At 38.4% G+C, this 18,175-nt stretch overlaps 2 protein-coding genes and 1 pseudogene across 2 annotated transcripts; 1 reads left to right on the top strand and 2 right to left on the bottom strand.

Annotated features, from left to right (window-relative positions):
- Positions 1–5,217: 5,217 nt before the first annotated feature.
- LOC103931066 (putative E3 ubiquitin-protein ligase XBAT31) lies at positions 5,218–8,332 on the top strand. Its single transcript, XM_009340478.3, has 8 exons — positions 5,218–5,551; positions 5,627–5,689; positions 5,828–5,899; positions 6,005–6,126; positions 6,227–6,367; positions 6,455–6,562; positions 7,106–7,364; positions 7,619–8,332. Exons 1-8 carry the CDS (start codon positions 5,372–5,374, stop codon positions 8,003–8,005), a joined length of 1,332 nt encoding a protein of 443 aa, XP_009338753.2. The 5' UTR covers positions 5,218–5,371; the 3' UTR covers positions 8,006–8,332.
- A 500-nt stretch (positions 8,333–8,832) lies between these two features.
- LOC125476878 lies at positions 8,833–11,860 on the bottom strand (annotated as a pseudogene).
- Positions 11,861–12,033: 173 nt separating this feature from the next.
- Positions 12,034–14,744, bottom strand: LOC125476794. Its single transcript, XM_048583324.1, has 5 exons — positions 14,044–14,744; positions 13,669–13,726; positions 13,462–13,579; positions 13,225–13,342; positions 12,034–12,231 (listed from the first exon to the last, which is right to left on the bottom strand). Exons 1-5 carry the CDS (start codon positions 14,491–14,493, stop codon positions 12,178–12,180), a joined length of 798 nt encoding a protein of 265 aa, XP_048439281.1. The 5' UTR covers positions 14,494–14,744; the 3' UTR covers positions 12,034–12,177.
- Positions 14,745–18,175: the final 3,431 nt, after the last annotated feature.

The raw sequence follows: 18,175 nt of genomic DNA, 5'->3' as shown, positions 1-18,175 counted from the left end.
GATTTCATCGACCATGGAACGACTGCTGGCCCATTGGTATGTTATTTCCAAGCAACCAAATTCTAGCGTAAACTTAGTAAATTTCCTCGCCGAATGAGACAACAGTCCAGCCCTGTCACTTGACGATTTGTGAACTTCGCAGAACTAACAACCTTGTTTTCACGTTCTAAAACCTAAAAGCTGAGACGTGTTCCTTCCTCGGCCACAATCGCAAGATCGAGAAATCAACGTGCGCTTAATGCAACGTTAGCATATTTTACTTCTTGACCAAACTCGGCCAACGAGTTGGCACGACCCGCACATAACTGAAGAATGTAGTTAGCTTATTAGTTACTCGGCATGCGTGCCACTTAAGCTTGGTAGTTTTTAGGATCAACACTAAACTATGAGTAATTAGATATCATCATTATGACAATTTTCTGACTTTCCTAGTGTTTACAAATATATGATCATAAAAAACAATTTCATATTATGTTCGTAATCCAAACTAAGATATAGTTGGTTTTATATTTGTTTCTTGTGTCTGTTCATGAATTTGTGATTTCGTTCGTTCCAAGTAAGTAACATGCCATAAAAACTCAGTCATAGCCATGTCAGACAACAATAACAGTGAAAAAGCAAGTTAAATTTAGTAATTATGGTAGTTCTAACATGTTAGACGCTTTCGTTTTCCCATTTAAAATTTTAAATATCTAATAGCCAAAATTTATGACCTAACTAAAAAATCACTCGTCCCATCTGTATTCGGGATTAGAGCCAGTCTAGTCTGACCAAATAAACCTTCGTTGATCAAACTGTGTGGGTTAAAGCTTTTTGGCCAATTTTGCAGGCTAGTATTTGCTAACTTCTCGAGGAGCAGAGCAAATTGGTGGTTGTATTTCTTGATCGGAGATACTAAAATTGGAATAGGCTTGTCGCTAAGTTTCAAATAGTTGGGAGTATTTATCTTTTCCTTCTAGTTTTTGTGCATCATTTGTCCCTAAATAATAAGGAAAACTAATGAAAAATGTTTTAAAACTTTGAGTTTTAACAATAAGAACAAAATAAAGGGTAAAGTGAATAGTATCAGGTTTGACTTTTTAGTGTAAAAATGTGGTTTTTCGTTAAAGTGAACAGTAACGCGGGCTTTTCGTTAAAACTCCCATAATAATACCCAACTTTAATGAAACACAATGTAATAAGGCTTCGTGTGACATCCCACATCGCCCAGTGGAGTGATCCTTATATATATATATATATATATATATATATATATATATATATTCTCATCCCTACTTAGCACAAGATCTTTTGGGAGCTCACTAGCTTCGGGTTCTGTAGGAACTCCGAAGTTAAGCGAGAAGGGGGATAGAGCAATCCCATGATGGATGACCCATTGGGAAGTTGCTCGTGAGTTCCCAAAAACAAAACTGTGAGGGAATGGTAAGCCCAAAGGGGACAATATCGTGCTACTATGGTGGAGCGGTGTCACATCCCGGCCCGGGGATGATCACTTCCCGGGCCCGCTTCACCACCGTAGCACGATATTGTCCGCTTTGGGCCCCGACCATGCCCTCACGGTTTTGTTTCTGGGAACTCACATAAGAACTTCCTGATGGGTCACCCATCCTGGGAATGCTCTCGCGCGCTACTTGCTTAACTTCGGAGTTCTCATGAAACCCGAAGCCAGTGAGCTCCCAAAAGGCCTCGTGCTAGGTAGGGATGGGAATATACATTTAAGGATCACTCCCCTGGGTGATGTGGGATGTCATAATAAAAAGGTTGGGTTGGGCTGCCCAGGGTTTTGGGCTTGGCAGGAAAGGCCCAAAGGCCTTGGGTGTTCGTTGGATTCCAAAGGAAGAGAAGGCCAGATTTCGGCTGGAGAATTCCCAAGCTCCGTTGGAGCCCAAAACTCAACCAAAACATGTCATTCAATATACCAAATTGAAGCCCCGAAGGTAAGGACCTTGGTTCCCGTCATCGTGGCCGGAGTTGGCCGGAAAACAGCCTGGAAGCCACGGGTGTCCGCCGGAAACTGGGTAAGATTCAAATGAGTATAACTTCTTCAATACTCAATGAAATTGGGTGAAACAAAAAGGAAAGTTGTAGTACTCAGCGAGACGAAGAGATTGCACACCGGCCAACTCGCCGTGGTTTGGCCGGAAATTGCCTCGAAATGGGCGGTGCTTGCTGGAAAATTGGGGAAATGTCTCCGAGGTGGTTTCTTCATGGTTTGACGTCCAAAACATAACCACAGGGTTAGAAAAGAGCTATAGGTGTGGGCATGGAGGTGTGTGTGTGTGGGTGTGTTTTGCTCGCAGGGAGGGAAAGAAAGACAGAGAGAAGAGAGACTTTTTAGAAGAAATAAAAGAAAGGGAAAGGGAAAGGGAACCAGGGAACAAAACAGGGGTGGGCCCCTTGGGCTCACCAAATAAGACTCAAAAACAATTTTAAAAAGGAAAGTATCCCCCAAACTTAGTGAAAATACAACAATACTCATTTTCTTCCGTAAATCCCCGGACGGGTTGTTACAAGCAGGTCCGGGAAGTGATCCGCCTCGGGTCAGGATGTGACAATTTGGTATCAGAGCCTAATCCTAGCCGCGAGTGTGCCGACGAGGACGTCGGGCTTCTAAGGGGGTGGATTGTGACATCCCACGTCGCCTAGGGGAGTGATCCTTATATGTATATTCCCATCCCTACTTAGCACGAGGCCTTTTGGGAGCTCATTGGCTTCGGGTTCCGTAGGAACTCCGAAGTTAAGCGAGAAGGGGGCTAGAGCAATCCCATGATGAGTTACCTACTGGGAAGTTGCTCGTGAGTTTCCAAAAACAAAACAGTGAGGGAATGGTAAGCCCAAAGCGGACAATATCGTGCTACGGTGGTGGAGCGGGCCTGGGAAATGATCCGTCCCTGCCCGGGATGTGACACTTCGTATCTTTTTTTTGGTTAAAAATACGGTTTCGTTTCTAAGGCACCTTAACATGGATAGTAGTCGCAATATATAGGCAAAAATTCAACAGTTGCTGGTATTTAGAGTTAAGAAGACATTTAATTGTTCAATCAAACGGCTACAAAACTAAAAGGGTGTACATAATTATTTAAAAGAAAAAATTTTGTAAAAAAGTATTTTAAAAACATTATATTTCATGGTTGGTTTTTTTAGAGCAGGTAATGATTGGGAAACCAAATTTGTAGACAAAATTTGCAAATTAGGTGATGTGTCACCAATAGAAATGAGCATGTTTATCAATGCTTAATTTATAATCTAATTATCAACTTCCACAGCATTTAATTTGTAAAATTTTATCTACAAATTTATTCTTCCTAACATTACCCTTTCAGAGCAGTATGTAATTGACGAAAGCTGGATAAAAAGACAAAAGCAAACCACAACTTTAGCTAGGCTTTGCAACCATAATGGGCACAAGAAGTAGGAAGAAGTCCGAAAGTGGAAAAGCTATTGTCCTCCAACTACATAACAAAAACAAAAGAGTAAATTGTAGCAATTGCCCCTCAATTTTAATCAAATTGGAACAATGGTCTTTCAATTGAAAATTTATTACTATTGGTCCCTCAACTCATCAAAATGTGTAGCTAAGGTCATTTTCTTCAACTTCGTCAGAATTATGTTGGAAGGACCATTGCTACAATTGGGGTCCCTCAACTCATCAAAACATGTAGTTATGATCATTTTTGTCAACTTCGTCAGAATTTTGTCAAAATGAGTTATATTGGAAGAACCTTTACTCCAATAAAGTTAAAGTTGAGGAACCAATGATAATGAATTTTTAGTTGAGGGACCACAGCTGCATGTTTTGATGAGTTAAGGAAATAATGGTAATGGATTTTTAGTTGAAAAACCATTGCTCTAATTGAGTTAAAGTTAAGGGACCATTGCTATAATTTACTCAAAACAAAATTACAAATATGTCCATCATTCAAATATATTTAAAAATAATGTATTATTTTCAAATAGTTATGTAACAGCCAACGTGCTTAAAATATATATATATATATATATATATATATATATATTTGTGCTGCTTTCTGAATTTCACCAATATTACTTGTATTTTCATGCTTCATTTGATACCAAACTTGTTTTTCCAAAACGCAAAGGGGAGGAAGAAGACCATATAACCAAAAATAAATTAATTAATAAGAAACAGATGGCATGGACTTAATCATAGGTTTAATCATATTTTTTTAGTAGTTAATACGACGGCCGATGGTTTTCTTAGGATACAATCACAATCATTCTTGTGTTTGATCTAGCAATTGTTAGGTGAAATTTATATAAAGACTCTCATTACTAAAAAAAAAAAAAAACCATAATAAATAAAATAAAAATACACAAGTAGATTAGTAATGTTATGTATTTCATTGTAAGGTTATTTGATAGTCTGATTGGCTAAATGGCCCAATCATTAATTTTCTAATCATGTCACATAATTTGGTATAATGTTATTTATCTCGTTTTAATGTTATTTGAAAGTTTAATTGGCTAAATGGTCGAACCATCAACTATAATCATGTCAAATAATTCATTATAATGTTATTTATCTCGTTGAATGTTTTGACTATCTGATTGGCTAAACGGTCTAACCATCAAGTATAATTATGTCACATAATTCGGTATTGAATCAACAATGACATGTATATAATTGAAGTATTGATAGTACTCATACTATGAATAACATGTTGATAATTGAGTTTCTTCACCCCTGATCATCAGCAGTTCGATCAACGAATGGAAGAGGGGAAGCATATGCCTCAGTAAATTGCACTACACTTAGCACACACTTATTTTCGTGACGACTTGATTCAGCATGCAACAATGCAAAATTATACTTACCGATATTAAATGGTGCGATCAATCAACTAATCAAACAATCTACCCCAAACTTCCTCATAAAAAAAACATGAAAATCAAGATTTAGTGTGGGAAAATGCAAGTTGGTTAAAACTAGATTATCTAATTTGCCACCAAACCCATGTGTGAAACAAAGATTTGTGTCAAGCCATCCATCGAAGGATAAGACATACAAAACCTAAAAAAATTGCCGAATAATAATATCTGACAGCTGCCCGAGCTCTGACATTAAAATTGTTCATTAGTACAATAGAAAGAAGAAAGGACCGCGCGGTCAAGCTGCCCGAAATCTCAGCGGTCAGTCCGAATTTCGAGGGCAGTCCCGCAAGTACTAGTCGTTTACTACTTAATTGACCATTCACATCGATATTCATTGCAGCCTAAGCCACTGCTATCGCCAGAACTGTCCCACCTCCGCCCAGCCGGTGGCAGCACGTCGCCATTGAAAGGTGGCGCGTGTGAAACTTATCTCTCAGGCCACCTTTCAAATGCGATAACGGTAAGAGTGTTGAGGGAGATGGGTCAGGGCCTGAGCTGCGGAGAGCCTCGTGAGAATGGAGTCTTTGGAGCTGTGGAGAATGGGGACCTGGATCTCGTTGGAGCAATGGTGGAAGCTGACCCAAGTGTTTTGGAGCTGAGCAAAGGCCGCAGCCGGCTGTCCGCTCTGCATGTCGCCGCTGCAAATGGCCGGATCGAGGTGGGTTTTGGATTTCATTGATGGATTTTAATTGTAATTTATGTTCATTAATGTTCTTCATCGGATTAAGTTTAGGTTCTCGCTATGCTGTTGGATCGGTCTGTTATCAATCCAGATGTGGTGAATCGATACAAACAGGTAATGGGATTTTGTTTTTGATGATTTTTGTGTATAAAGATTAGTTGCATGCTTTGGATTGGATTGCCTTGTTTTGAATTTGTCCTTCCCAATTTTCTTATGTGGTTTGAACTGTTTGTGAATGTGATGGGGTTTTAGACTCCGTTAATGTTGGCTGCAATGAATGGGAATATCACTTGTGTCCAGAAGCTTATCCAAGCGGGAGCAAATGTATGTTCACTGTTCAAATTACCTTTTTCTGTTTTCGTATACAGTTTTTGACTTGAATTATACTGCTGAGATGCTGATATTTAAGTTTTCTGTGTGAATTGTTAGATATTGATGTTTGATTCCCTGAACGGAAGAACCTGCCTGCATTACGCTGCATACCATGGCCATTCAGACTGCCTTCAAGCCATTCTCTCCACCGCGCATTCCACCCCTGTTGCAAATTCTTGGTTGGTCCTTCTTCACTGTCTCTCGATGTCTCTCTCTCTCTCTCTCTCTCTCTCTCTCTCTGATGATTGATGTTTATGCTACATTGAATGGCATTGGCAGGGGATTTGCGAGATTTGTGAACATAAGAGATGGAGGTGGTTCAACCCCATTGCATTTAGCTGCCCGCCAAAGATGGCCAGAGTGCGTTCATGTTCTTTTAGACAATGGGGCTCTTGTTTGTGCTTCAACTGGTGGATATGGGTAATTATCTATATTAATTATTTTCATGTTATAGATTTATAGTAATACTTTGACAGTCAGATTGATTGCAGTACCATATATGTGCAGCTACCCTGGAAGTACACCACTTCACTTAGCTGCTCGTGGTGGATCCTTAGATTGTGTCAGAGAGTTACTTGCTTGGGGAGCAGATCGGCTTCAAAAAGACTCTTCTGGGTAACTTTCTTTAATGGGTGGTGTAATGCCTCTGAATAATTATGCATCTTGCCATGTTTGAAACACTAGGCAGTTGTCTGTATTAGTCAATAAGGTCGACGAGTTTTTGCTTCTCATAGACTTTAATGGAATCATTGCATTCCATAAAACAAATGGATTTCTAATTAGGAATTTGTGTTGTTTTTAATTCCTTAATTTCTTATCGCTGCCAGCTAATTGCTTACCTGTTTTTGAATGGTATCTTGGAAGAACCCAATGTTGGTATTAATATATGGATACAATCCTCAAGAAAAAAGGCCTTCTTTGCACCATATTTTCTGCATTGGAAATCTTTTTAAGCATTGTCAGTACACCAGTAAAAATTCAGGCTGACGAGCTTGTTTTGTTGATTTTGTACTGCAAATCATTCGCGTTATAAATGAATTGTGCCTCTAAACCCACAAGTCTTCCTTCTTTAATTTGTAAATGTTCTTATTTTGGTAAAAGGTAGATTCTAGATTTATAGATATGTTGTCATGACGTCTGAAAAGTGGATCTCTGCAGGAGAATACCATATACAGTTGCTCTGAAGCACAAGCATCAAGCTTGCGCAGCCGTATTGAACCCTTCATCAGCAGAGCCTCTTGTCTGGCCATCGCCTTTGAAGTTCATCAGCGAGCTGAATCCAGAGGCTAAAGCTTTGTTAGAAAAGGCATTAACGGAGGCAAACATGGAGAGGGAGAAAACTATCTTGAAGGATACAGTTTACTCACTTCCATCTCCTCTGCATTCAGATGCAGAGGCTGATGATAATGCCTCTGAGGTAAACGTGCCTTCTCTTGTTGCTTATGTTTGCATTTTTTTTTTCTTGATAGGATTGGGTCAGTCAAAAGAGTTTATAGTTTTTCTAGGGTTATCTATTTGTTTATATTGGAATTATTAAAAGAATATCAGAATTGCAAGTACATGGCGTCAAATGTGTTTTTTGTGCACCGATGCAATGAAACCTTAGCAGAATTATATTTCTTGGACAATGCATGTCCCTTTCTTATTCATGGGTCAAATCATATCATACAGGCTAGCGATGTGGACCTGTGCTGCATATGCTTTGACCAGTTATGCACAATTGAGGTCAGACCATGTGGTCATCAAATGTGCGCGCATTGTACCCTTGCTCTATGCTGCCACAAGAAGCCCGATCCATCATCTACTTGTCCTACAGTCCCAGTTTGCCCCTTTTGCCGAACCACCATTACCCAACTAGTTGTTGCCAACATTAAGGCCAACAATGACGTGGATCCGGAAATGAGTCCCACAAAGCCAAGGAGATCAAGAAAGTCTAATGTCAGTGAAGGCAGCAGTAGCTTCAAGGGGTTGTCTCCCATGAGCTCATTCGGAAGGATGGGAAGTCGCAGTTCAGGGAAGGTAGCTGCCGAGTGCAATGAGGAGATCCATAAGCTTTGACAATTGGAGATATGGACTTGTTCTCTTTGAACCTGTTGATAGTGCAGCAGATGAAGGAGCTTGTTGTCTTGGTTTTGCTCGGGAAGATGGAGAGGGATCCTCAGCGGTATGTTTTCCAATTCGTTTGGAGGGTCTTAGTTGCTAAAGAGCATATGAGAATATAGATGTCCTTCAGTAACCTGGATCTCCAGGTCTTGTTTCTTTGAGTCATTTGAGTCTGTTTTTCTTTAAATTAAAGAAGCAGCAAAACTTTCAAGGGTTCCTCACCCAATTATAAATATAATTCTCCATTAAATAAATAAAAGTTCAATTACATTACCCTTTTCATTTGAGGAAACAAAGGATTCTTTTTGTTATTTCATGTTTTTTCTAGTCCTTTTTGCCTCATTCACTCTTTTATGATTGTGTAACGAGAGATTAAGTCTGTCTTCCTACTTTAAGGTAGAAACTTATAATGTCAGGTAAAAAAAAACTACTGAGTTTTTCGGTAAGAGCCGTCTGTGGCGAGGAATCAACAGAGCCACTTTAACATATCTGCATCTGCAAGGAGTTGTGTTGTAAAGAATCTGTTTCCATGGGTTTAAGCTGCAGTTTCCTCGCAATCTAAGAAAGCGTGTGCAGATGTGGGTTAGGTAGGGGTAGAGTATCATGTATCTCCACTTTCACCTGAGTTCGTTACCTTTTCCCGTAGATTAGATTAGTTTAGAATATTGAGCATGTTAAAGTGTGAAACTAACACACCATTACCAAGCAGTGGAATTCAGAGTTTAATTATATATTTATATATTAATTAAAATAAGAATCCTCCATCAATGAGGGGTCAATGATCATTTGATAAGCTATCCACACAAACATGAAAACAGTAATGGAGTTCCAAATCCATCGTCGTATTATAAAAACTCTGTTGGATGTTGCTCCGCCATCTCCACTCTCTGAAGGACTTGGCTGAGCAGCTGCAACTGCACCGTCCACAAACACCCTGTTGCGGCCGGAAACCGGCACAGACGGTGAGAAATCGGGGCCATATTCGGCTTTTTACGACGTTATTTCTTTGGTTAATTTGTTGCTACTTGCGCTCCTTTCTGCCTCAAGAAAGTGACCTAGTGATGGAGTATTATTGCTCACTTTCACAAATTCGTTCGTTAGCTTGGAGCAGAAGGAAAACATTTCCTTCCCCTTGGATCTTCTGGAGAGGTCTAAGATGCCGGAAACGCCGATGAGGCTCCCCAGTGTGATGCTCTTGTCATGGAAGAAAGATCCAGTTGACTGAAACCGGGTGGATTAAAGAATCACTAAAATAAGAATCTCACGATTTACATAAAATACCAAACTTGAACACAAAACATGATAATATGTTCCAACGAGATGCAACAATAACGTCATTGTAGCGGTATTACAATCATGCTTAAGTGCAAATGGGCCTCTTCGGTAAACATAATTGAGCATTGGGAAGTTTCATGTGCTGATATTTTATTAAAAGCAAGAGACAATATCAAGTTAACAAGGTCAAACACCATGATGGTCTTCCATGGGGAAGACTAAAGATGGACTAATCCAGCTTTAATTAGGGAAATCTCTATATATTGGGACTTAATTATAGAGATTTAATTATAGAACTCGAAATGTTTTTCATGCGCATTCCCATTAGAGCATCCTAAATGAGAGGAGCTAAAGCTGGTTTTAGCTTCCTTTGCATGGATAGAAACATTGAGGAAGTAAACCTTTTTAGCTCTAACATGAGAGAAGAATGGATAAGACACGAGTATACCGTTACACTTACAGTGATGTCTCGTGCTAAATGGTACAATAATATTGTTTGTTTTTCACTCCACTTATCATTTTATTACTGGAATAAGTGTTACAGTAACGATGTATCCGTACCATATAAGTTCCTCTCCTATAAAGAAAGCAGACAGAGGTTACATACTTCAAGATGTAAAATTTACATGTTTTTAAGACATATAATCAGACTGATCTGCTGAAGTTTTTTTTTCTCAAAGTGCTAAAAAGTGGTGGTATCCCCTCTTTCCCACCCCATGGATATGGTCTTGTGCTCTTACCACCTACATGGCAGGTGTACACTTCAAGGAAATCAATTCTAAACATAACAAATTGAGACATAATGAAAGCAGAGGAATGTTGCATTATTAAAAAGGAGGAAAAAAGCAGAGACGTGAGAGAAATCATGGAGAATGATGAGCCAACAAGCATGGTGGTATGGCATGCTAGTACAAATTTAAAATGCATGCTTAATGATGGGTTTATAACTTTATTCGAATCACATTAAATATTTTTCCATCATTAAATCCATTGCAGAAAAATACTGACCTCTGTATCAAGATCTGAGGAGGAGGAGGAGGAGGTAGAAGCAATGGAGGAAGTCCGAAAGGCAGTGATCAAAGTGCTGAATGAGACCGAACCACCGGTCAAATCTCGGTTTTTGATCAACCTAACTCTCGCATTTAGTAGTCTCAATCCCAACGGCCACCCTTCATCCTGCAATCCAAATTACACAAATGAGTTTTCATAGGGCTGGTTTGGTACAATTAAAATTATTTTAAAATCAGTTTTTTTTAAAAAAGCTGGTGCTAAATTGTGTTGAGTAAATTAAAAAAAATGTCATGGGTTCAAAACATCAAAAAGTAGAAGCAGTTTTACCCCTGCTTTTGAAAACAACGTTTTTTTTTTTTTGCACATCATAGCAACCCCAAACTAGCTACCATTGAAAAAACTCTCCTTATTAAGAAGTCTACAAAAAATTTGTTTCACGCACGTACTTCCGTAACAGATGCTCCGATTTTATATAAGATAATTTGCATATTTTTTTATGCATCTATCGTCGTGTTCAATCGAAAAAATATAGAGAATTGTACATATAACGCTTGAGGTTCATTCGGATTGAAGAATTTAAAAACAATGGATTTGATTTTTATAATAAGCTTACATAGATAGATTAGAAGAATGACACAAATATAAGACTAAGTTGATTTAAATGGCTATATACATTGTAACATAAGAGACTTCAAATCCAAATAATTGTGCTAATGTGTATGCTCAAAATGCTTGAATGTAATTTTAAATATGCGTTCAAAAATTCAAATTATTCTTTGTAACTAGTCATTCAAATTCTTAATATTACATTGAATTCAGTCACTTTACAGGTTCCTTTTGAGGAGAAGTTTAATTTCCTGACGTGTGATTCACACTTTTAACACACTTTCTGTAAATTTGAAGAATATTTGAAAACATTGTCACAAGATCATCAAACAGCTACAGGGTAGAAAAAAGAAAAAGAAGGAAAGAGAAAGGTATATGGTACACTGTACGAATTTAAGATTCGTTTGATAATTGCTTTTTGAGAGTTAACATCACTTCCAAAAAAAAATGTAAAAACGCGTTTGTTCTTAAAAATAGTTGTTTTGCGAAACTTTTAAAAATGCATTGGGTAAGAATAGAAGCACTTGGAGTGAATTTTCTAGAAGCACCTAGAGGTGCTTCTTGAGTTTCTCTTCTTAAAAACACGGGTAGCACTTGGGTCCCTTCAACATAGTTCCTTGGAAGATCCCATGGTCAAGACTTCCACAAAAATTATTCCGTTTCGTTAGTTCCATGGGAATGGCTCTCTAATATGTCTGTGTTAACAACCAAACACTCTTTTTAATATCAAAAGCGCTTCTACAATACGAAAACACTTGTTTATCGGCCAAACAACAAACTGTTTCCTTATAAAAGCGTTACTGAAAAGTGCTACAAACAAAAAGCATTGATAAGTACAAGCACCTTATAAATTTGTACTTCCAAACGAGCCTTTAATCTAATATATTGTTGCAAAACAACTGCAAGGGTGTGTCTCATTGGTTGCATCTGGTGTTGAATTTAGGGAACATTGTGGAAAACGGCCTTGTAGTTGAATTGCACTTTTATTACCCAATCTGTTCATTTGTGTATGCATAAGTTAGGTTAGTGGGTTAAGGTAGCGTGCCCGCTTCCTTACACCTAAGTTTGAACCACTCCTCGGCAAATTAGAGTAGGAAATTTGTCCCTGGACAAGTTTTCCAGTTCAAAAGACATTGTGAAGATACAATCACACTGGAATTCTCAAACAAAAAATTCTGAGAATTATACAGCACAACCTTAATAAAGCAAATCGGGAACAACTATTGAGATCACGGTTAATGGTTGAACTGACTTGCACCTGGTCGGTACTCTCCGATTCCTAGCAGATCCTGCAAATGTGAAGATACATTATTCGAACTTTCAGGGGAAATTTCAACGGACTCTTCCAACAGGCGGCTGAGCGCCCCAAATACAAATTAAGAACATTGCAACATAAATTCAAAAGGAAAGGTACTAATGGATTAAAAGAAAAATAACACCAGGTTTAAATCAGTTGGGCATGAAACCCCAGGAATCAAAGATACAATGACCAAGATCTGACGGTTAAAAACCTCGGAATATAGAATACTCTGGAGCACCATAGAATTTTCCGAGAAGTGTACTTTATATTAATTTAATCAAATTATGGAGCTTTCTCTTTTGATGTTTGGATTAGCAAACAAAGCCTGGAAGCACTTAAAAAAGATAGCACATGAATGGTTCTGACACTTAAAACTAGATTATCTCACTCTCTGATGCTATGTGCCTTGGACTCTACTCCAAACCCGACAAGAAATCTGTGTATTTGGTCATCTTCCCCATGGAAGCTTTAGTTTTACCCTCACCATTTATCAAAATTAAAAGAAAATCATACCCTCACTCAGCAAATGAAAAGCAAGCTCCAGCAGAATATGAGAACCAGTTCTATGAAGGCACACATTGAGTCCCTTATCAAACAGATTCATAGAAGATACTTGGAAATCATATGGGGTTCAGAAAAAAAGAAAAACTATAGTTATCTGCTATAAGCCTATAAATCACAAAATTCGGAGCCAAACACAACGATTTAGACAGTGTTAGACTGTATTTAGGTACAATTCAGTCATTGAGGTTGACAGATTTGTCTAACTTTCACAATAAGATCAACAAGAAAAAAGGCAAACATATAATAGTCTAATCATCTAATCTAAGTGAGCTGAGGTGATAGAAGCGAACTTCCTAGCCGTGTACCAGATGAGATGAGCATTCGACGATAAGCTTGGGTTAAAACAAGCATAGAATTGTATTTAAATGAAGCTGCCAAAACATGCCAAGGGAATATAGAAAAAGAGAGAAAATTTTACCTGGGATGCTTTGCTTTTAGCCCTGGTCTCCGCTGTGCTCGGAATATCATGATTTGCTTTATTGAATCTCTTCTCACGCCGATCGCATGCACCCCATCCATCTGAGAACCTACCGCCCCTAGTGACAAAGGAAGGAGGGAAAATAGCAACCATAATCACAATAAAGTATGACAATCATGATATAGGAATTGCATTGCTATCTTAAATGCAAAAGCTCCCAAGATCCAAAATTCATACTGCATGTGTGCCCGAACTACAAATTCGGCACGCAGAACATTTCGATTCTCATCAAACTCAATGGTCTTGTCTTTGATCTCAAAAGAGAGATTGAAGTAAAATGATATCTTCCTCCAACCTGTACACACATACAAGAATCACATCTCATTTTTCACCTAGAATTCCCGCTTGATTTGAAACAAAAAACAGCTCTGTTAATCTACTTACCTGACTTTTTAATGCAAGGATGCCCAGAAATCATGGTGTAATCTGTTTTCTCCAAAATCTATCAGTTTAAATCATGCAAACACAGCAAACTAATTAGGCCTTTGAGTCTTCGACACTCGAAACTAGCTAGTGAATTAAGATTTCCCCAATTTCATAGCTTAATCCTTATAATATGGTAACAAAATTAAAAAGAAAAAGCATTAAGATTCGACTGAAATTGCCCAAACGAAACATAAATTCGGTCAAAACTATCTACTGAATTCAGATTTCCCAAATTTTGCAGGTTAATCATATAGTTAAGTAGGAAAATTTAAGAAATTAAAATACAGTAAAACCCAATTGAACTGAAAAATTCAATCATCTAAGCAAAATTACCGCCATAGCTGCATTCTGATACTCCTTGAACAGAGAGACCGAAGGGAACCTCCCGGACATGCTATGAACAGCTACAGAGCTATTATCCCTCTCCCCTCTCTGCGCATAGCTCACAGGGCTCGCAAAATTCCCGATCCCCGGCGACAAGTGCGTTTCCGGCGACGAATAAAACGGAGTCGTAGGAGTGGTAGGCGTCGTGCGCTGCACATTTCGAACTACGACCAGAGGACTCGTGTCGTTGACTTCGGAAAAAGAGGACCTCGCGATCTTCCTCGGGGGGTGAAACGCCCAGGGTTCCTCGACGACCTCGCCCTCTGATGCGGTTGACTTGGAGTCGGAGTCGGCTGAGGAGTCGAGTCTTGCGGCGGTCTTGAACAGCTTGGGCGGAGGATAAGGGTTTGAGACTGGGGAGGAGCGAGGGTGGTTTGGGTATTTGATAGCGAGGGGCATGCGGGGTTGGGGTTTGGATTTGGAGGAGGAGTGGGAGCCGGCGGCGGAGTCGATGACGGCCCACAGAGCGGCATCTTCTAGGTCATGTCGTCCACGACGGGGTGGAAGGTCGGGGAGGCCATGGGTGAAGGATTCTGCGGAGGAGGAAGAAGAGTCAGCTCACAATTGAGATCTTAGAGCGCGGGAATTCAAATTGGTGACGATGGGGAGCGATGGTCTGCAGGCCAGACTTCACACTGTAAGATGAGGCCTAGCATTGGGCCCAAGTTGATTGGGTCCAAGCGGATATTTCCTTAGACACAAAGAAAATAAGGGATCTCTTACAAATTCAATTGTTTGTTACAAACGATATTTTAAATTTAGAGCTTAGGAATTGTTTTTAATATGGCCAAAAGTGTTTTTTATTAAAATGTTTTCAAAATCAATCTTGAGTAAAAATGCAAGTGAATCTTAGAAAAGCACTAGAAGTGCTTTCTACAAGAAGCACTTTCTACAAGAAGCACATAACTAATCATTCTTGCATAAAACATTTTAAATGCTTTTGAAACTCAAAAACATGTTCTTTAAAAGTGCTTTTAGTCATTTTAAAAACATTTCTAAACGAGCTCTTAAACTATAGTTAGTAAAATTTGGAATTGATATAGTATGTGAAAAATATGTATGCGTATTATTCAACAATTTTGGTAAAAAAAAAAAATGTGAAAATTCGGCCTTTCTTAAAATTTTAATATTTAATTATTTACAATATTTATTTCTATTTCTTCAATATTATGTTATAAATATGTATAGAAAACATGGATTACATGTATTATTAAAAAATATGTGTAAATAACGTGTATTGGATGAGAAAAATAGTAGTTAAAAACAAAAAAATAAAATTGTGGGTCTTAGTAGCAAGTATAATTTTGCTAAAATTTTCTTTCAAATAATACTTCTATAAACTTTTTATTCATCCCAAAAGTTTTTAAAAAGTTATAAGTTAGACCGTGGATGAACTCAAATAAGGTTGGGGTTTAACTTTAAATCTCATCAAAAACAAAAAATAGAGTGGACTGTGTTTCTATTTCTAATTGTTTTTAGAATGGTTAAAAAGATTCTGAAAATTAAAATTATTTCTAAATACGTTTGGCAGAACAACTTAAAAATGCTTTGACGAGTTTCAAATAAAGACACTTCTAGTTAGGGCTGCGACTTGATTGTGGTTGAATGATCGCCACTAAATTTAATATTAAAATAGAGTTAGTGATGGATAGGGTTTGAGACTACAAATTCAAGCTGACTAATGAAAAGCCCTTCATTCATATACAGCTTCGATAATGTTATGAAAGGTGTTGGCTGTTGGACTTTGGTGTAATATGTGCATCAGTTAATTTGAGCTACATTTGGGTTGGGTTGGGTTGAGTTGGGTTAGGAATGGATGACAAATGATTAACTCAACTCAACCAAATAATAGTGGGGTTGATATCAGGTTGGGTTTGTGCAGGTTATGACTAAGAAAAAATGTGCTCATTCAAGTTTAAAGCCGTGTTGGACATATACACGTTCGGGTTGATCCAACCAAAAATGCACCCCTTACTTCTAGCAAAAATGTCTATAAACAAAAGTGTTTGTCACATAAAGCAGTCACAAACAAGGCATTAAGGTAAAGTTTTGAATTAACATACAATACCCTAGCTTGCCTAAAACATGGTAAGCACTAGGTACAACTTAATTTCACTTCAAATTTTTTTTTAAAAAATGGTATTTTTGTTTTGAAATATAGTGTGAATGCCACACATATAAAGGTATGAGGAAGCAAACCAAAACAAACTTTTGTGTCAACAATTAAAAGTTCAGGTGAAAAAGTCTTTGGAAGGTGATAATTTTCTTCATGCATATAAGGTGTTGTTGGATCAAGACTTATATATAAATAGGTATTTGCATCATTGAAGAAGCCAATACAAAATAGAGAAATTCATGTAAAGCTATACCAAGGCTAGAGAGACAGAGAGAAAAATAGTGAAAGTTATATTTATATTCTTATTATTTTAGATAATGAGAAACAACAACTACTACCCAAGAACGTAGGCACACTTGCCGAACCTAGTAAATATTATGTCTTATTTACTTTGTATTCCACTGCACACATATCCTTATTTCCCAAGAGTTTCCATTTTGACATCTATACACAAACTACGCATGTCATCGACTCCACTGCATCTATAACAAACTAAAAATTTTGAAAGGGGTGTGATATCCGCACACACCATTTTACTTCTCACACACCTTTTGAATTTTCGGCCGTTGGATCGGATGAATTGAAGAAGATCAACGGATAGAAATTATCAAAGGGTGTTTAAGTAGTAAAATGAGATGTGTGGATAACACACCCCTTTTGAAATATAACAGTCTAGTGTTTTGAGATCTTTACCCTTTGAAATGCCGCGTTGCTATTTGCTCAAAACGCTGAAACGGAGTGCAAGCTTCCACACCGCTGCCGTCCTTGAGATTCACCATTTCCTTGTCCGAATCCACCAGGACCTTCAATTTATTGATCAGGCACTCAAAATCCCTGACCTCTTTCATCTGCGACCTCATCGCCGCCTCCGGAACCTTCTTCGCGCGGCTGAGCTTGGCGGAGGCCTGAGAGAGCTGAGCCGAATCCAAGTAATCTTCGAGCTTCGCTGCCGTTCTCAGCTTGAATTGCGTAGATTTGCGAGCCTTGCGGTATCTCTAAACATCTCCCCGGCAAACAATAGAACTTTTACGGGAATTAAATCTTCTATTACTTGTTTAGAAATATATACATGTGCTATCATAGTTTTACAAGGAAACAAAAAACATATACACAAACCTACTTAATAAAGGACTCCTATTATTAACATTCCCTATTTTTCCTAATATTGACTCACGCTAACACTCCCCCTCAAGTTGGTGCATAGATATCACACATGCCCAACTTGACAAGCGAGTCATCAAACCTTCGACTACATACTGCATGAGTTAGAACGTCTGCAAGTTGCTCCTCTGACTTCACAAAAGGTATTGACACAATCTTCCTTTGAAGCTTCTCTTTAATAAAATGTCGATCAACTTCCACATGTTTTGTCCTATCATGCTGTACCGGATTATCAGCTATATCTCTTGCTAACTTATTATCACAGTATAGTCTCATGGTTTCCTTTGGCTTGAACCCAAGCCCCTCAAGAAGCTTTCGAAGCCAGAGAATCTCACAAATGCCGTGAGCCATCCCTCGATACTCGGCCTCAGCCGATGATCTTGATACTACGTTCTGTTTTTTACTTCTCCATGTAACCAAATTTCCTCCTACAAAAGTAAAGTATCCCGAAGTAGACTGTCTGTCACCTATACTCCCTGCCCAATCAGCATCCGTGAACCCCTCAATTCTCAAATGTCCATACTTCCGATATAAAACTCCTTTCCCAGGTGCAGACTTTAAATACGCTAAGATACGCATAACAGCAGCCATATGATCTAGACTTGGTGAATGCATAAATTGACTTACTACACTTACTGCATAGGCAATATCAGGCCGTGTATGAGCCAAATAAATTAGTCTCCCTACAAGTCTCTGATATCTCCCCTTATCAACTGATTTCTGATTCGGATCCACACATAGATGATGTTTTTCAACAAAAGGTGTATCTACTGGCTTGCATCCCAGCATACCAGTTTCTTTTAG

This window comes from the organism of the source record quoted next, unplaced genomic scaffold, assembly GCF_019419815.1.
Source record: "Pyrus x bretschneideri cultivar Hongxiangsu unplaced genomic scaffold, Pyrus_bretschneideri_v1 Contig2, whole genome shotgun sequence".
Classification (NCBI taxonomy): domain Eukaryota; kingdom Viridiplantae; phylum Streptophyta; class Magnoliopsida; order Rosales; family Rosaceae; genus Pyrus; species Pyrus x bretschneideri.
Note: the sequence above shows the minus strand (reverse complement) of the source record. Positions and strands in the feature narration are given on the sequence as shown.

Bases quoted from the DNA above. Each gene is read 5' to 3' on its own strand.
- LOC103931066 (XM_009340478.3), top strand. From the start codon at position 5,372: ATGGGTCAGGGCCTGAGCTGCGGAGAGCCTCGTGAGAATGGAGTCTTT. The intron at 5,552-5,626 runs GTGGGTTTTGGA...GATTAAGTTTAG, and splicing joins CTGCAAATGGCCGGATCGAG to GTTCTCGCTATGCTGTTGGA. The intron at 5,900-6,004 runs GTATGTTCACTG...GTGAATTGTTAG, and splicing joins TTATCCAAGCGGGAGCAAAT to ATATTGATGTTTGATTCCCT.
- LOC125476794 (XM_048583324.1), bottom strand. From the start codon at position 14,493: ATGCCCCTCGCTATCAAATACCCAAACCACCCTCGCTCCTCCCCAGTC. The intron at 13,343-13,461 runs GTATGAATTTTG...CTTTGTCACTAG, and splicing joins GTAGTTCGGGCACACATGCA to GGGCGGTAGGTTCTCAGATG. The intron at 12,232-13,224 runs GTAAAATTTTCT...TCACATTTGCAG, and splicing joins CTAAAAGCAAAGCATCCCAG to GATCTGCTAGGAATCGGAGA.